Source organism: Ictidomys tridecemlineatus, unplaced genomic scaffold (assembly GCF_052094955.1).
Source record: "Ictidomys tridecemlineatus isolate mIctTri1 unplaced genomic scaffold, mIctTri1.hap1 Scaffold_130, whole genome shotgun sequence".
In the NCBI taxonomy this organism is placed as follows: Eukaryota; Metazoa; Chordata; class Mammalia; order Rodentia; family Sciuridae; genus Ictidomys; species Ictidomys tridecemlineatus.
In genome coordinates this window covers 595,420-613,934 of record NW_027521170.1, presented here as the reverse complement: position 1 = coordinate 613,934, position 18,515 = coordinate 595,420, and the positions used below count along the sequence as shown (strand labels likewise).

The 18,515-nt window shown below is 31.8% G+C and overlaps 1 protein-coding gene across 19 annotated transcripts in view; it reads right to left on the bottom strand.

Annotated features, from left to right (window-relative positions):
* LOC101960083 (endothelin-converting enzyme 1-like) overlaps nt 1–18,515 on the bottom strand; it is a 121,271-nt gene that overhangs the window by 73,442 nt on the left and 29,314 nt on the right. For 12 of the 19 annotated variants that reach the window (XR_013432531.1, XR_013432530.1, XM_078035896.1 and 9 more), the window contains one exon: nt 1,211–1,287. The exons of the other annotated variants lie outside the window; for them this stretch is intronic. Coding sequence is in view for 10 of the 12 variants with exons in the window: in XM_078035896.1 (XP_077892022.1) it covers nt 1,211–1,287 (77 nt within the window). In the remaining 2 variants the exon portion in view is untranslated. The remainder of the gene's footprint in view (nt 1–1,210; nt 1,288–18,515) is intronic. 19 annotated transcript variants of the gene reach the window in all.

Here is an 18,515-nt window from a genome sequence, read left to right as displayed (position 1 = left end):
TAAAAAATTACATGTAAAATATTTTGGTCTGGGGCTGGGGATGTGACTCAAGCGGTAGCGCGCTCGCCTGGCCCGGGTTCAATCCTCAGCACCACATACAAACAACGATGTTGTGTCCACCAATAACTAAAAAATAAATATTAAAGTTCTCTCTCTCTCTCTATCCCCCTCACTCTCTCTTTAAAAAAAATATTTTTGGTCTGAGCTTGCTTTAGAGAAGGTGAACAACTGATGAGAAAGACATCCAAGATGTTATGTATGTTTGAGTGTATTTGTTTTATGGTGAGTTTGTACTACTTTATTCAACTGAAAATTAGTAACAATAACAATAAAAAAAAAACAGCTAAGCTTACACTCAAGAGGGGGGAAAAAAGCAATCTTTGAAAGTCAAGAAAAAGGAACATCTGCCAGAAAATAGAAATCATATTTAAATCAAAAGGAATAATATTAAAACTGCAATTAGCAGTGCCCCAAAGCATAAATATAAAAGTAAAACTGAAAATGTTTCAGCATTTACAATCCATGTAAAAACTGTTTGAGACAATATTTCACTGAAAATAGGAAAGGGGATTATGAAGAAAAAAACAAAACATGTATTCTAAATGAAAATTAGAATACCCTAAAGTAGAATGTCCAACACAGAAGTTTTAAGTTTCACATATTCACACAAGTAGACATAGGATGGCAGAGAACGTTCTGTTTCAAATAACTGGAAAATTCTGAGTCAAATAAAGTTAAGCCGATTTTTCTTCACTAGGAATCTTAAAAACTAAAATGTGCTTTGATACTAAGAAAGGTATAATATGGAACCCTGTTCAGATTTCTTTGACCTCTGAACCTTTTTTCCTCTAAAGCATTTAATGGGACTAGCATTCCACAGAAGAAAAGTGTTGGAGATGCATTTATAAATTTGGGAATTTGAGAAAGTTTTCAAGAATAAAAGTCAAGAATGAACTTCTACTTCATAATATTAATTTTCTTATCCTTATCAATCATCAGACATTATTTAATGCTACCTCCACACTATATAATCAAATCCCCAAAGCTATTAATTTTGTAATTAGTAGCATGGATTGATATTTAATATAAATAAGTAATATATATCTTCTCTTACAGTAAACACCAAATCAAAACAAAACTTGAAATAATCAACATGTTAACAATTTAAAAGTATAAGTAGGCAATCTGCATAAATATTGGAATGCTATACCTCATCAAATTCTTCAGTCATTTTTCTGATGATTTCTGCATTCTGCATATTTCGAAACATCTCTATTCTCACAGTACCTGTGAAACAACAGATTTTACAGTTATTCTTTATCTATCTCATGCTAAACATAAAATTTAATCTAATCATTGTTTGAAAAATTTAAAAAAATTATAGTTTTTCTCTTTCCTCCTCAAATTCTTATACCATATATTCTAAAGAAACCTCTTACATAGGAACTTCAAACTTTTTCAGACATTTTTAAAAATCTGAATATCTAATGAACTAGATGATAAGTACAGAGAAAGAGTGTTGGGGAAGGAGAAGACAAAGACAAAAAACATTAAGTTTGTACTAGAAGAGACTAATTAAACATACACTAGTGATATCTAGACATATAGCTACCTGCTTTGTCTTAAAAATCTCCAACTATAGAGATCATATTTCTCTTGTGGCTATTTCTGATATTCTTTATCATCAGAATGTTCTTCAGTAAATTAAAATGTCCCTTGATATAATCCATACCTGTTTTCTCTGAACATAAGAAACTCCTAAGTTCTACATAATTATCAAGAAATAAAAATTTACTTTTTCATCTTATTCCTTCATAATACTTCTCTCTTCGTTAGTTGATTTTACCTGAAATATGGTCATGTAAATTTTACCACTGGTACTGATAAGGAAAAACAAATGTAGTTTAGCTGAAAACTTGCATTAAAAATCAACATAATTTAAAGAAACTGAAATGTAATTCAAAAATCAATCTGGAACACAAAGAATAATTAAACATGACTTTTTTAATTCAAGTTTTTAAAAATTGCAAAATTAAGACTCTAAGAATAAATCCAAAAATAATTATAATCTGAAAAACTTCTTGTCAGTAATTATCAACTCCAATTCAAATCACATTTAAGAAAAGAGTGGAGCAACTCCTATAGGGTCCCTCTCACCTTACAAGTGATCTGTCTCTTTTCTCTCCACTTGAATAAATCCTATTGTCTTATGCTTTTAAAAAATGAAAAAATAAAAAGAGGGAAGAGTCTTTAAAATATACTATATATTTTTAAATATTTATTTATTTATTTTAGTTGTAGTTGGACACAATACCTTTGTTGTATTTATTTATTTTTATGTGGTGCTGAGGATTGAACCCAGAGCCTCACACACGCTAGGCAAGAGCTCTACTGTTTAGCCACAACCCCAGCCCCAAAAATGTACTATATATTTTTTTAAAGAAAGAGCACATAACAATAGAATAGTTTCCAGAAGTCAAAAAAGTGTGCCCTTCATTTAGAGTAATGGGTCAGTAAAAGTTCCAGCTACTCAAGTTAAGGAAAGAGAGTGACAAGTTTAAGGCCAGTTTGGTAAGCTTAGTAAGACCCTGTCTCAAAGTATTAAAAAAAAAAAAAGGTGGAGGGAGGGCGGTGCTGGGCTTAGTAGCACATGCCTGCAATCCTAGTTAATGGGAAGTTTGAGACAGGAGGACAGCAAGTTCAAGGTAAGACTGGGCAACTTAGAGAGAGCCTGTCTTAAACTAAAAGTCTAAAAATAAAAAGGGTCAGGGATATAGCTACATGGTATACTGCCCCTGGGTTCAACCCCTTGTACCATCCGTAAATAAATAAGCAAGTAAATAAATAAATAAATAAAATGAGATTGATACATTTTTCAAAGGTCTAGAGATGTAGTTCAGGTGTAGATTAACCAAGGGTTGAATTCCCAGTACCTCAAAACAAAACAAAACAAAACAAAACAAAAAAAAAAAACACAAATGAAATAACTATATTGGCACATTAAATTTAATTTACTAATTGGAAAATTGATACTGTAAAACTGAAATCTGCCTTATCTTTTTAAATAGAATCATATTCAAGCACATTTTAGTTACTTAGTTACTTGGTGCATACTTGGTACTTCATTTACAGGATGCTGAATTTATCAATATCAATTTATCAAGTATAAATAATAAATTCCCTATATCCAAGAGGAAGAAGAAAAAAATATTTTAAAAGATTTTGTTCCAAACACACAATTCTTAAAAAAGATGGGAGGGCTGGGGCTAGAGCTCAGTGGTAGAGCACTCGCCTAGCATGTGTGAAGCAATGGGTTTGATCCTCAGCACCACATTAAAATAAAAGATATTATGTCCACCTATCACTAAAAAATAAATATTAAAAAAAAGATGGGAAAGTTTTGTATTGTAACTGTATTTACTTTGTATTATGACTATCTTTTTAATGATAAAAATAATCTTGAAGACAGTTTACTCACTAAAATATAAGCTTAATTTTGCAAAGATTTTTAAAAATTAAAGAGGAAATCTGAATTAAATTTCTAATTATCACAAATAAAATCTGTCTCTGGCAGGCATTCCTAAAATCACCCAAATTAAAACAAACAAACAAACAAAAAACAAAACAAAAAAAAACCCTAATTTAACATCAGTCCATCAAAGTTAAACTTCTTTGGGTTATGAATAATCTTATCAATTTGAAATAGTTCTCACAGATAAATATGTAATACACTTATTGTATTTATTTTACCAACCCCTATTTTGTTAGTTATTGTTTCATAGCACCCTGGATAAGTAAACTGATATTCAAAAAATTAAACAATTAAAATAATTAAAATTAGATTTTTAAATGATTAACCATTCATATTTGTATACACATAAATTGTATTGACTACAGTGTTACAAAAGCCAATAAGTTATGCATAACATCATTCATGTTCATAGATTTATATGTTTTGTCATATAAATCTATAACAAAACTGCTAAAAGCAAGAAGGGTTTGTGGAGGCTCCAACATACACCACACACCTGGTTGCACATACAAAAAAATTGTGGAGAGAATACAATGCTGGCACAGACAACATTCCCTGACCCTGCCTGGTAAGAAACACAAAGCACAGCTTGAATACCACTCAATTTGTTTAATGTGAGCTGACAGGAAACAACAGGTTTTAGATGGGACACACATAAGCCGTGGAAAGAATCTTCAACTCAAGTACCAGGCTAGAAGGAACTTTTGGCTTCTTCTCCCCCATGTATTTTAACTTCTATTATTAATTTTATTTCTCATTTTTGTTTACAGCTGTTTTCTTCTACGCCTTAATTGGATTTATGTATTTTTCTCCTTTGTTTGAAATTTTTCTTTGTTCTTTCCTCCCTGTCTCTCCTTCTTCACTATTATTGTTTTATTAATTTTACCTTTATCAACTTTTAACATTTTAATCAATTCTATATTATTTTTTACACTTCCCTATTGTTTCTTTTACTTGGTTTTTACTGTGTTTTATGTTGTTGTTACTGTTATTTGTTTTCTTCTAAGTTATTCTGAGAATTCATGTTTGGCAACTCAAGTACCTGGCAGGTATTTTGCCACTAAGCTACACCACCACGCCTGTTGAGAGAAACCACAACCTACTCTAGGAAAAACTTAGTCTCATTCAAACCATGGCAAATGAATGTATGAGAAAACCAGAATAATCTGGCAGGGTTACAAGAATCTAAAGTCCCTCTCCTGGACATTCAGTATAATAACAGCACCCATAAATAACAACTCTTTTGGATACCACACCTCTTATATAGGAACTTCAAACTTCTTCAGACATTTTTAAAAATCTGAATATCTAATGAACTAGATGATAAGTATAGAGAAAGAGGACCTTCAAAGGATCTTGCTTCCCTTAAGTCATTCTCATAGAACCTTTTAGACTGCACACTGTGGATAAGACTAGGGGAGTAATCAGAGTGTACATCTCTAATACTTCACTGTCAACATCACACCTGCATGAACTACTCTAAACGGATCCTACTCTCCTGAAACCTACAAAAAAATCAAGCCTGAGTCTCTATCAAGGTACAACTGTGTCAAAATCCACTAAACACAGAGAAATCACAAAGAAATTATACCACCAAGTCCATTTGGAGCTAAGTGCAACATTCCAATACAAACTAATACTCGTCAGCACATCATCAAAAAAAAGTCTGTTTACTAAAAGACCCTCACATCATGATGGAAGAGATATGCTTCCCAACAAATGCAAAAATTTTAACAGAGAAATACAAGAAATAAGAAAACAATAAAACATGGTTCCTCTAAAAGCTCCTGACTATCTAAAAAGTGATTCCAAAGATAAAAAAGGGGATGAAAAGCCAAAGAATCAACTTTTAAAAAGAATCAACTAATTGAAAGATGATAAAATAAATAGTTGAATGAATAAAGAAAAACAATGCAAGAAATGAAAAAGCCCTTCAATAAGAGAGAGATTCTGAAAAAGAACCAAACAAATCTTGGAAACGAAAAGCTCAGTAAGTCAAATAAAAATCTCAGTAGATAGCCTCACCAACAGTTTAGTTCAAGTGGAAAAAATATCACCAAAGCTTGAAGACAAGATTGATGAAGTATCACAATGCAACAGCAATAAAAAGAAAAAAAAAATAAATATACAAGACGTTTGGGACATCATTAAAAGATCAAACATATCAGAAGAGACAATGGAGATGAGTTACAATGCAACGGTACACAAAACTTATTCAGTAAAATAAAAGCAGACAATTCCCTAAATATTGGGAAAGAAATAGATATCCAGCTATAGAAGATTTAGAATCCCAAAGAGACATCTTAAGAAAAAAATAAAACCTCTGTATGACAAATAGTTAATCTGCCAAAAATACAGAACAAAGAAAGAGTATTAAAAGCTGCAAGAGAAAAATGCTAAGTCATATATAAATTATGGCAGATATAAAAGAGTAACAGATTTCACAGCAGAAATTCTACAGGCCAGGAGGGCATGGAATTATGTATTTTAATCCTGAAAAGAAAATAAATGCAGACTGGACAACTATATCCAGCAAAGTTTTCCTTCAGAATCAAAGGAAAAATAAAAACTTTCCAAGTATAAACTAAAGAAATTAATGATCACTCCAGCAGCATTACAGAAGATACTTAAAGGAATCCTAAATCCAGAAAAGAAAGATAAAAGCAATCATGAGAACACAGTGAAGAATTAACCTCACTAGAAGATAAGCAAATAAGAACTACGATAAAATCAACATTAATGACTAAGATGAATAAGGGAAAAACAAATAAATGTAGAATCTTCAAAGTAATCCAAGGAACAACAACAAAATCACAGGAACTTTCAAAAATAACCTTGAATATCAATGATCTTAACTCTCCAATGAAAAGATGCAGACTGGATGCCTGATTTTTAAAATAGACCCAGTAATATGATGCTTGTAAAAAAAAAAAAAAGTAACCTTACTAGGAAAGACTAACTTCACTGAAAGTGAAAAGATGGAAAATGATGTTCAAAGAAGATGGAATGAAAAAAGCAAGAGGAGTACTTATATTCATATGTGATGAAACAGAATACAGCCAAACTTGGTAAAGAGACAAAGAAGGTCATTTCATATTAATAAAGTTAATAATCCATTAATTAGGAAGATATAATGGTTGCAAATCTATGTGCAATGAACATAAGAGCATCCTATTTTACATTAAAAAGCCATTACTGCACATAATGGGAGATAGAAGTCCCAAGAATATTGATGGGTGATTTTAATACCCTACTCTCACCAAAAAAACAGCTAATCAATAAAGACAAAAAAAATCAACAAAGAAACATCAGAGTTAAACTGAACTTACAAACATCTATAAAATAATCAACACAATTCCAACAGAATACACATTGTTTTCATCAAAAGATGAAAGGTTTCTCCAAAGTAGAACATATTTTAGGCTACAGAACAAGTCTTAACAAATTCGAAGCTGGGAGCAGTGCATAGATGTGTACTACCAGCTACTTGGGAGGCTGTGGCAGGATTGGGAGTTTTAGGACTGCCTGGACAACACATAAAGAAATACAACAAAATACAACAAAAGATCTGGGGACACAGCTAAGGGGTAGAGTATTCCTGGGTTTGATCCTCAGGATCAGAGGGAAAATTTTCTTTTTAAAAAAATTGAAATATTTTCTTGCACCTTATCAAATCATAATGGAATGAAATTGTTAACACACAGCAAGAAAAACTATAGAAATTATACAACACACAGAAAGAGAATAAACTTTGAATGAAGAGTGGTCACAGAAGAAAATAGGAGGGGCATCAGTTTCTCATCTGGTGGAAATTTTTAAATTCCTAGAATAAAATGAAAATGAAAACACAACGTTATCAGAATCTATGATTCAGGAAAAGCAGTTAATAGAGGAAAGTCTACAATGCACAGAGAAACCTCTAATAACCTAATGATGCATCTCAACATCTCAGAGAAACAAGGTGGGAGGGAAAACACTCCAAAATCCATAGAAGGAAAGAAGTGATGAAGATCAGAGCAGAAATAAATTAAATAGAGGCCAAGAGAACAATACGAAAGATCAATGAATAAAAAAAGAGTTGATTCTATAAAAGATAAAAAAACTGAAAAATCCTTAGCAAAATAATGAAAGAAAAGAGAGAAAGGACCCAAATAAATAAAATTATTAGTGAAAAAGGAGAAATTACAACAAAGAAGTTGTAAAACAAATTACAGGGCTTCGGATGTGGCTCAAGTGGTAGCGCGCTAGCCTGGCATGCATGCGGCCCGGGTTCGATCCTCAGCACCACATACAAACAAAAATGTTGTGTCCGCCGAAAACTAAAAGATAAATATTAAAAAATTCTCTCTCTCTCTCTCTCTCTCAAAAAAAAAACAAATTACAACATCACTGAAGTCAATACTGATTATTATGAATTATTATTTAAATTATGTTATTAAACTGGAAAATCTAGAAAGACAAATTTCTAAACACACATACACTCAAAAATTGAACCAGGAGAATATTTTAAAACTTAAAAAGATCAGCAACAAGCAATGAGATTGAAGTCTCTCAACAAAGAAAAGCCAAGGACCAGACAGATTTACTGCTGTATTTTATTAGACTTTTAAAGAAGAACTAATACCAACACTGCTCAAATATTACATATAAAAGGGAAGAAACCCTTCCAAACTCATTCCACAATGCCAAACTTATTCTACAAGGTAGTGTTAACCTGCTACTGAAACCTCATAAGCACACAACTAAAAAAGAAAATTATAAACTAACATCCTTGATAAACACAGATGAAAATATGCTAGCTAAAATCACTTGCAAATAGAATTCAGTAACACATTAAAAAGGTCATACACCATGATCAATTTGGCTTTATTTCAGGAATTCAAGTATTTAATATATAACATATATATTATATATACATGTATATATAACACATATATATACAACATATATAAATCAATAAACATAATACAGAACATAAAGAGAATAAAATAAACAAACAGAATCAAGGATAAAATCTGCATAATTGTCTCAATGGATGCAACAAAGACTGTTGATAAAATTCAACATCCCTTCATGACAAAAGGCCCTGAAAAAATTAGGTACAGAAAGATCATACTTTAACATAAAAGGCTATATTGACAAACCCATAACTGACATCATATGAAATGGGGAAAAACTGAAAGCATTTCCTATAAAATCAGGACCAAAAAAATAAAGGGTGTTCACTCTCATACTTTAATTCAATATAGTAATTAAGATTTTAGTAAAATAAATCAAATAAAAGACAAAAATAAAAGAAATACAAATAGGAAAAAGAGGAAGCCAAATTATGTTTGCATAATATAATTCTAAGAATATCCCAAAAACTAAACCCAAAGACTTTCAATTTATAAAAATATTCAGCAAAGTATTAAGATAGAAAATCAACTTGGGGCTGGGATCATGGCTCAATGGTAGAGTGCTTGCCTCACATGTGTGAGGTACTGGGTTCTATTCTCAGCACCATATATAAGTAAATGAATAAAATAAAGGTCCATCAACAACTAAAAAAAAATTTTTTTAAAAAGGAAATCAACTTACAAAAGTCAGTACCTGTTCTATAAACAATAATGAACTCACTGAGGAAAAAAATCAGGAAAACAATCCCATTTACAATACCCTCACAAAGGAAAAAAAAATGAGGCTAACCCTAGATGATGAAAATACCTGTGCATAGGGACTGGGAGAATTAAATACTGTTAAAATAGTCATTACTAAATGCAATCTAAAGATTCAGTGCAATTTTCACCAAAATGTCAACAACATTCTTCACAGAACTAGAAAAAAGCAAGCCTAAACTTCATTTGGAAATACAAAAAATGCTGAATAGCCAAAGCAATACATAGCAAAGTGAGCAATGCTGGATGCATCATAATATTAGATTTCAAAATATACTATATAGCCACAGTAACAAAAACAGCGTAATCTTGGAGGAAAAAAAAATGGCATACAAACCCAAAAAACCAAAGGTTAAATGTTTTCTCTGATAAGTAGATGCTGATCAATATAAGGGGGAGTGTGTGGGGAAGTATGAAGAAACTTCAGATTGTGTAGAAGGGAGTTGGAGGAGGGGTTGTGGAGATGAAGGATGGTGGAACTAGATTAACCTACAAACGTGTATTAGTACATTACCAGCGTAACTCTGCACCACGTACAGCCAGAGGAAGGAGACATTGTGCTCCATTTGTGTACAATGTGTTAAAATCCATTCTACTATCATGTACAACTAATTAGAACAAAGTAAAAAAAAAATTTAAAAAGATTATACTCTCCCTGAGGATTAAAAAAATAAAACAACTGCTATAAACAAGTAGAACAAAATAAAGGACCTGGAAATAAACCCACACCTCTCCATCCATCTAATTCTTGACATAGTGCCAAAACACATGTTGGAGGGGTAGAAAAAGCCTCTTCAATTAATGGTGTCTGGAAAACTGGGTATCTACATGCAGAAGACTAAAATTGGATACTCATCTCTCCCAGTAACAAACTTTTAGCACCAAAACCACAAATAACCCAAATCAATAAATGGGCAAGAGAACTGAACAGACACTTCTCAAAATAAGAAATATAAATTGTCAACAAACAAATGACTAGCACCAAAATCAAGTCAAAATGGATCAAAACTTTTAATGTAAAACATGGAAGTTTAAAGGGGGAAACACTTTTATGATACTGGCCCAGGAAATGACCTCCAATAGTTTGGGAAATAAAAGCAAGAATTGACAAGTGGAATCGCATCAAATTAAAAAGCTCCTGCGAGAGGAAGGAAAACAATCAACAGAGTAAAAAGACAACCATACAATGGGAGAAAATCTTTGACAGTTACTCATCTAACAGAGGATTAGTATTCAGAATAAAGAATCCAAAAATAAATTAACAAAAGTAATCTAATCAATAAACCATAAGTGATCTATAGACACTTGCCAAATACAAGTGAACAGTAAATATATGAAAAAATGCTCAGTACTGTTAGTAAACAAGCAAATATAAGATAAAACTGCACTGCAATTACATCTCCCCAATCTCCCAGTCCTTGGGTCAGAATGGACATGATAAATAAAGTAACAAATGTTGGTGAGAATGTAAAGAGAATCCTTAGACACTGTTGGTAGGCATGTATGTACAGTCATTATGGAAAACAGTACTGATATTCCTCAAAAAATGAAAAGTAGAATTAGAATATGATCCAGCTATAATACTCCTTTGTACATACCTGAAGAAAATAAAATCAGCCTACAGATGATAGCATATATACCCATGGTTATTGTGGCAATATTCATAATAGCCAAGATGTTGAGTCAGCCTAGGTGCTAATCAACAGATGAATGATTTTTTTTTAAATATGGTCTATATACACAATGGAGATTCATTCAGTCAAAAAAGAATGAAATTATATTATTTGCAGGAAAATGTATGAAAGTGGAGAACAATCATGTTAAGCAAAATAAGGCAGACCCAAATAAAAGTACAAGTACTCTTTTATATGAGAAAACTAATTTTTTAGAAAGTAGACCCTGAAGTAGAAAGGAGCTATAGAGAAGGAGAATGAGACAAGGAGGAGGGAAAGAAACAGGAGAGCAAGACAAGGTAGTAGGGCTGGTGGATGATATGATCTAAGCATGATATACACATGTATGAAAATGTCATATTGAAACCCATTAATTGGCACAATTAATATACATTATTATTTTTCAAAAAAAGAATACATAAAGTAAGTAACTTCAAAAATATCTTACAAAAATTTTTAGAATCAAAGTCATGGCAAAAACAATCTGGAACCATATGGAAATGAAGTTGAAGGATCTTGAATCCAAACTAATGAACTCTTTAGTTTTCAACTATTTGAATTTGCCTTTCCATGACTGCTTTCAAAAATAGTGCAAAAAGTTTTCATCAGTCACTTTTGTGAGTAAGCAGAAATCTTATTCTATAGCCAGTCTAAATCGGAAAAACAAATGGAATTCTTTAATTCAGTATAACAATTAATTAGTATTTCTGCATTAATCTAAAAATACATGTAATAATGTCAGTAGATTTTTATCCTGAGATTGAGTATAATTTAGGTGCACGGTTTATGTAGTGTACCCCTAGAAATGAAAAAAACCACAGTTTATAAAATGTATTTGCTGCTAATTTTTATTAAGATACAGTATAGTGGCACATGCCTAAAATCCAAGAAACTCAGAGGTTGAGGCAAGAAGATCTCAATTTGAGGCCAGCCACAGTAAATTAGCCAGACGCCTCAAAATAGAAAATGAAAGGGTTGGGAATGTTGCTTAGTGGAAAAGTGTTTCCAGGTTCATTCTTTAGTACCCCAGTCCCCAAAGAGATACATAGTGAACATTTTGTTGTTTTTCCATTCATTTCTCCCTGGACTTTGAAAAACAAGGCACTAATTCACTTCAGAGTCCCAAAACCTATATAAAAATATATCATTTTCTCAAGAGTTTTTACCTTTCAGAATTATTCAAATACACATTAATATATTTTAAACATTCTGACCATTTTAAATTTAATACCTTTGGTAGTCAACCTCCAAGATGATTTCCTAGCCAATAAACCCCAACTTTTGTTATTCAGGGCCTAATGCACTCCTATTAACAATGGGCTGAATTTAGTAAACCTTATCTAACAAATAGAATAAGGAGGCAGTGACTGTGTGTAACTTGGAAACCAGATCATAGAAGTAGCCTGGTATCACTCCTTTTGTTTTTTTACAGTTCTTGGGGAAGTCACAATATAAATATACTCAGGGCAGTATGCAGAGGCAAATGACATGTAAATAAGTGTAGAGTGTCCTCCTATACTAGACAAGAATTAAGTAACAGCAGCCCTGGCCTACAACTTTTTAAGAGAAATGGTAGGGCAGATTCCCCCTACCTAAGCTGCTCACAAATTCTGGAATCACAGAAACAGAGATAATAAAGGATTAGTTTTATGTTTTAAATTATTCCACATTTTATTTTACTTTAATTTTTTTGGTACTGAGGAATAACCAGGGTACTTTGTCAATGAGTTACATCCCCACCCCTTTTTATTTTCAATTTTGACACAGAGTCTCACCAATCAATCCTTTTGCCCCAGCCTCTTGAGTCCTTGGGATTACATGTGTGTGCCACCACATCTGGCTCATTAATGCTATTTAAAAAGTACTGTGGTTGTCTGTTAAACAGAACAACTATTAGAGACTTCTCAGAAGTTTCAATATTAATTTCCAGAGAAATCCATATTTTAAAAGAATTATAAATTTTCTTTTAAATACTAAAAGGTAAGGGGTTATAGTAACACCATAATAGCAAGGATATTTTCATGAATGGCTCAGGAATTATACTCCTAGGAATTTAGTATTCAGAAATGCAAACACACTGATGAAAAGAAAAGACTTGTAAATGAAAAGGCATTGCAAATTTATACAAATTAAGTCTCTTCCATCACAGAAAATATATGTATAGAGATCCAATAGAAGAATTAAGTTATGGGGTACTACTACTAAGCAATAAAAAGAAATTAATGCCCAAAGTCATTAATCTACACACTTAAAATGTGTAAATTTTAATGTCTTGGTAAACTGTTTTTTTTTAATTCTAAGAAAAAGGACAGTGCTAATTTTATGATTTCAGTAATAACTATAAATGTCACTGTTAAGATAATTCAATTGTAAATAATGCTTAACTCTTATTTTCATGACTACTATGGCAGTCATCACATATAGTTTTAACTATATTTTGAATAAACTAGTTATATCTGTTCATAAAGGGAGGATTATCTTCCTCCATTAATTTGTGTAATAAAACAAGAAGGAACAAAATGCTAACTAGTACTGAAAGCACTATGAAAAGACAACCTCAAGCTTAACACCTTTGAAGGTGATTGATGACTCATATACAAATAAACATTACTAATAAAATAAAAACATAACTTTGAAAAGAAACAAAAACTGAATACTGAATTTCCAAAAATAAGTCTATTTACTTACTTTCAAACTATTCATTCTTTTCCAGCTGGATCCTGTACACATTTTCTAATAGAAGTTTATCATAAGATTATGGATAAAGACAAAGATGTGAAATTATATACATTCACAGAAATAAATATTTGAAAATAAGGAGTGGGAAAGAGCATCATCTTCCATTCTCTTAAACACTAACAAGCTATCTATGAGAATGCTGAAAAAATAAATTACCAACATACATAATTTACATAAAAACAAAAAAGGCTGTTTGAACAGGCAGTCTTGACAAGATAATATTTCCAATAAGATAGAGAATTGTGAAATTGCCATTTCTAACAAATAATCCCAGAATTAGAAGTAATAATAGAAAGATACTATCAAATACTTAAGAATTTAAATTTTGTTAAACTGCTGTGTAAAAAGCATAACTTGGTAAAACCTCTGTGGTATGCAATTTTAGAAATGTCTATCAAAATTTCAAAATTTACATACTCTTTGATCCTGAGATTATATTTATGGCAAAGCATCCATAAATGTGCAAAATAAAGAATGTAAAAGGTTATTCCTTGAGTATTATTTGTAATAGAAAAAAAAGAATAAAAAACTCAAATGTCCATAAATATCAAATTAAATAAAAGAAGTAGTAATAGAAAAAATAACGATGGTGGTGGTAGCAGCAACTTGGGGCTTACTCACTCCTAAGAAGCACTTCATCTTAACACATTTAACCTTTACAACAATCCTATGAAGAATTGCTATTATTTTTCCAGTTTTACAGATCATAAAACTCAGGCATGTAAAAGTTTAGTAACTTGCAAGAGTTATTTGTCAGTAGCTCATCTGTTGTCTCTGTGCAGACAGACTGGCTATAACTAAACACTATTCTTTATTGACTGTGAAACGCAATGGAATCCAAGGAGCTGTCAAAATACAATCAAGTTTGACTATTCTAGAAAGATCTGTAGGATACAAGTCACACACATTAAAGGAGAGATATTGATACATGTCTGTGCACCATTAAAAATTTTCTGAAAGATACACAAGTATCTGCCAAAACTGGTTGCTGGAAACAACAAAGTGTAGTTGAGGCTCAGGGATGAAGGACAACATCCCACTGCATATCCTTTGCATTTAAAAAAAATGAACTATGCGAACATATTACTCAAACAAATTAATGCATAAAGCCATTTCAAAGAAATGTTAAAAACAAATCTGACTATCAGACAGTTCTTAAACCTTGATTAAGGGTGCTAGGTGCAGTGGTGCATACCTATAACGCCAGCTCAGAAGGCTGAAGCAGGAGGATCAAAAATTTGAAATTTGAAGTCAGTCTCAGCAACTTAGTGAGCACCTAAGCAACTGAGAGAGATCTTGTCTCAAAAAATCAAAAGGCTAGGGATATTGCTTAGTGACAAAGCATCCTTGGATTCAATCCCCACTTTCAAAGGGGAAAAACAAAAACCTTGCATATGGGGCATTTTTGTAGTCACTATCAACATGCCCTCATTAGTGGGCAGGGGTAAGAATGTTTAAAACAAGTTTGCCAGAAATGCAGAATTGTGCGTTTACTTACATGGTATCACAGGACACAAAAGATAAAATTGAAAGCAATATGAAAATAGGGCTGGAAAACATTGGCTTGCATAATTATCGATTATGGACAATTAAAAGAGACTGCAATTATGGGTATAGTAAACACAACATAGAGCAGAATCCTCAAGAGTGGTTTAGAATCTTTGGAATGACTCAAAATAGGGTTTAATTCTTTCTTCCACCAGTTACTAAGACATATTACAATGGAAAAGTTTATTGATCTCCAGAATTTACAAATTTCTAATCTTTATTTTTATTTCATTTTAAATTTCTTGCTATTTATTCTAAACAAGAATCTCTGCACTCAGTCATGTGTTCTGTGTGTGGTGCTGGTGGTGGGGGATCCATCCCAGGGCCTCTTGAATGAAAGGCTGGCAATCTACCACTAAGTTACATCCTCAACTTGACATTTTAAGTGGTGATGGTACCACTGCACAGCAGAGGTGCTACTGTAATTCCTAATGCCTAGAATAGTACTTAACATACAGGAGGAATTAAAAAAAAATATTTGTTAAAGAAACAAGAATAAGACAATTAAATGAGATAATAAATATAAAGTATCTTACATTATGCCTACAGCACATAAGGTTTTCAGTTAGTATTAGGTTCCCCTCCTAATACTAACTTTGGTCACTCATTTTTACCTTTGATCTTAGCCAAAAGGTCCAGAAACAAGAGGCTATTTATTTTTTGATAAATTATTCTGTCAATTATGGAATCAAGCTAAAAGCTCTAGTTTCTAACTAGAGCTCTACTAGAAGCCAAATTTCTATATATGAACTTTCCCAGGTTAATACTGTTTGGAGAATGAGACCTAGTTCTTTCTCTATTTTCCTATTTCTTCATACTTATTTATTTATAAATCCTGAAACAGGCAAAGTTATTTCCAACAGTTTTTCTACCATCCAGACGTATAGCTTCCAGAATAGAGACCAGGTCCAACAATAACTACCCTTGTCCAAACACTTATTATCTATCACAGGGATAAGTTAAGTTAATGAAGAAGTAATTTTCAAGCCAAGAAGGAACCAGCAAAATGCACCCCCATGTCCCAACAAAAATGAACTACATGGTGCAGAAAACTGTCTTACCCTATCCTCCTTACTCAATTTTATTCTCCCTTTCCCCTATTTTGCAATGTTAGTCTGAAGTAAAAATAGGTACAGGTAGAAGTAGAAGCTGCAGAACATAACTCAGCAGCAATACTACTTGTTCAAAATATCAAAATATAACAACCTCTTAGGTTTATGGCTTTTATGATATAACAAATTTACCAAAACCTGGGTATGGTTGAAATATGCTAACACTGCCTAGCACAAAAAGTCTTGTGAATAGTAGATACATTTCAAATAACCATTCCATGTATGAATCAACTTTTTATTTTAAAGCTTTAAATACAGAATTTTCATAAGTGAAATCTAATGTAGTATGTTACCAAAGATAACCTAAGAATATGAGAAGACATCTCCTCTTTTTTCAGCCTCCTTTTTTGTTTCATTTTTACTTTACTTCATCTTGTAAAAAACAGATTATAATTTAAAATAAGATGCAGAAATATTGTAAATAAATATGGATGAATTGCCAGAGTAAATCTTGGTTAGGAAATGATAAGGGCCAAGACTACTAAAATTTAGGATTCACTAAAAGAAACAAATGCTTACAAAAAATGCAGGACTTTAGTGATCTAGTAATTCAGTGTCTATATAAATCTTTCTTAAGATCTGAGAATGAGCTGGGGGAATGTTAGAGAAAAGGAATACACTTTGACTACCTTCCAATGAGCATTTCAATTATAAATATCTTGAGATACATGTAATCTGGGTAGTACATGAAAAAATTGGGGGATTATCTCACAAATTATTATATAAAGAATATTTTTGAAAACTTGCAAATTCATTAGAATGCCTTAAAAACAGAGAGCATTGTGATTATATCTACAGTGATAAGCCTGTCTCTAGATGGCAGCCTGCACTTTGTATCAATCCCTGGAAAACAAACAAATATATTCTCCCTTTGTAAAAGATAAGCAAAACATAAAACTAAACACTCAAAAAAGATAAATCACATATTAGCACATAGTATGTATTTACTAGTCTTTCAAGACTGATAGGGTCACTCCGTCCACACCAAGAACAGATAACTTTAGTAAATATAAGGATATCAAATTTTGGAATGTGGTTTACCCACACTAACATAGTTCATGGCCAAAACTAAACATTGTCCTAGATCTATTCCTTTCAAAGATACTCGAAGATTCACCAAACCTTCAACCTGCATTATTAAATATCCTCATCTTCAAAACTAATGCTATTCATATAGGACAAGAATCAGAAGAAATGATAGTGAGGAAAAGAAAATATTTTTAAAATGTCTGCTATCTCAGCTCTATTACTAATACTATTCTGATTAAAGACAGCAGGGCACATTGATTCCTAAGTACCTATTTTAGAGAAAGCTCCAAATTTGGGGACCTTTCTTAAAATTCTTAAAAGAATTTGACAATTCAGAAAGATAATAAATAGGCATAAAAGGAAAGTATTAACTCAAGAATTTTAGTTGTACAAAACTGAAAGCAGAAATAAAATGGCCACAGCTTGTAGAGAAGGCTAATATCATTCATAACATGGTATGGAAACATAAAGTCAGGAAAACAAAGAAAAGGCTGAACTTTTCCTTCTAATAAATGAAATCATGAGTAAAATGATATAAATTGAGAGCCAAGTTTCATTTCTAAGCTGGAATAAAAAAGACACAGACAAAAACTTGCCTATAATGCTACAGAGAATAAATTAATTAAAAAAAACAAATGTCTATTTATGAAGTATCCTGTTTATTAAATAATACTGTATATTTGACTTGTTACACAATTTAAGATGTAAATATTTGAGATTAAGATATTTTGATAGTGCCCCCCTCATCCCCAATTGCAAACAGATAACCGAGTACTATTCCTTCAACCTGTGCTTCAAAGCTCTTGTCAACAGGGCTGGAGTTGTAGCTCAGTGGGAGAGTGCTTGCCTAGCAGAAGTGAGGCACTGGGTTCGAACCTCAGCAACACATAAACAAATAAACAAACAAACATACATACATATATACATAAATGTATTGTGTTCATCTATATATTAAAAAAAATTAAAAAGTTCTATGAACAGAGGTCCCAAATTACATCAAGTATACTTCTTAAAAGCTTCTCACACAATTTTTTTCATGTGGCGCTAAAATTTTCTTAACTCATCTTTTACCTAGAATACCTTATTGTACTTTGTCCAACATTTATGTATGTGATTAATGAGTAAAACATTAACTGGATGCATTTGTTAATATTTTAGTCTCAGGGAATTTTCTTTCAACCACCAAATTTTCATAATATATTTTTTTAAAAAAATACTTCCTATT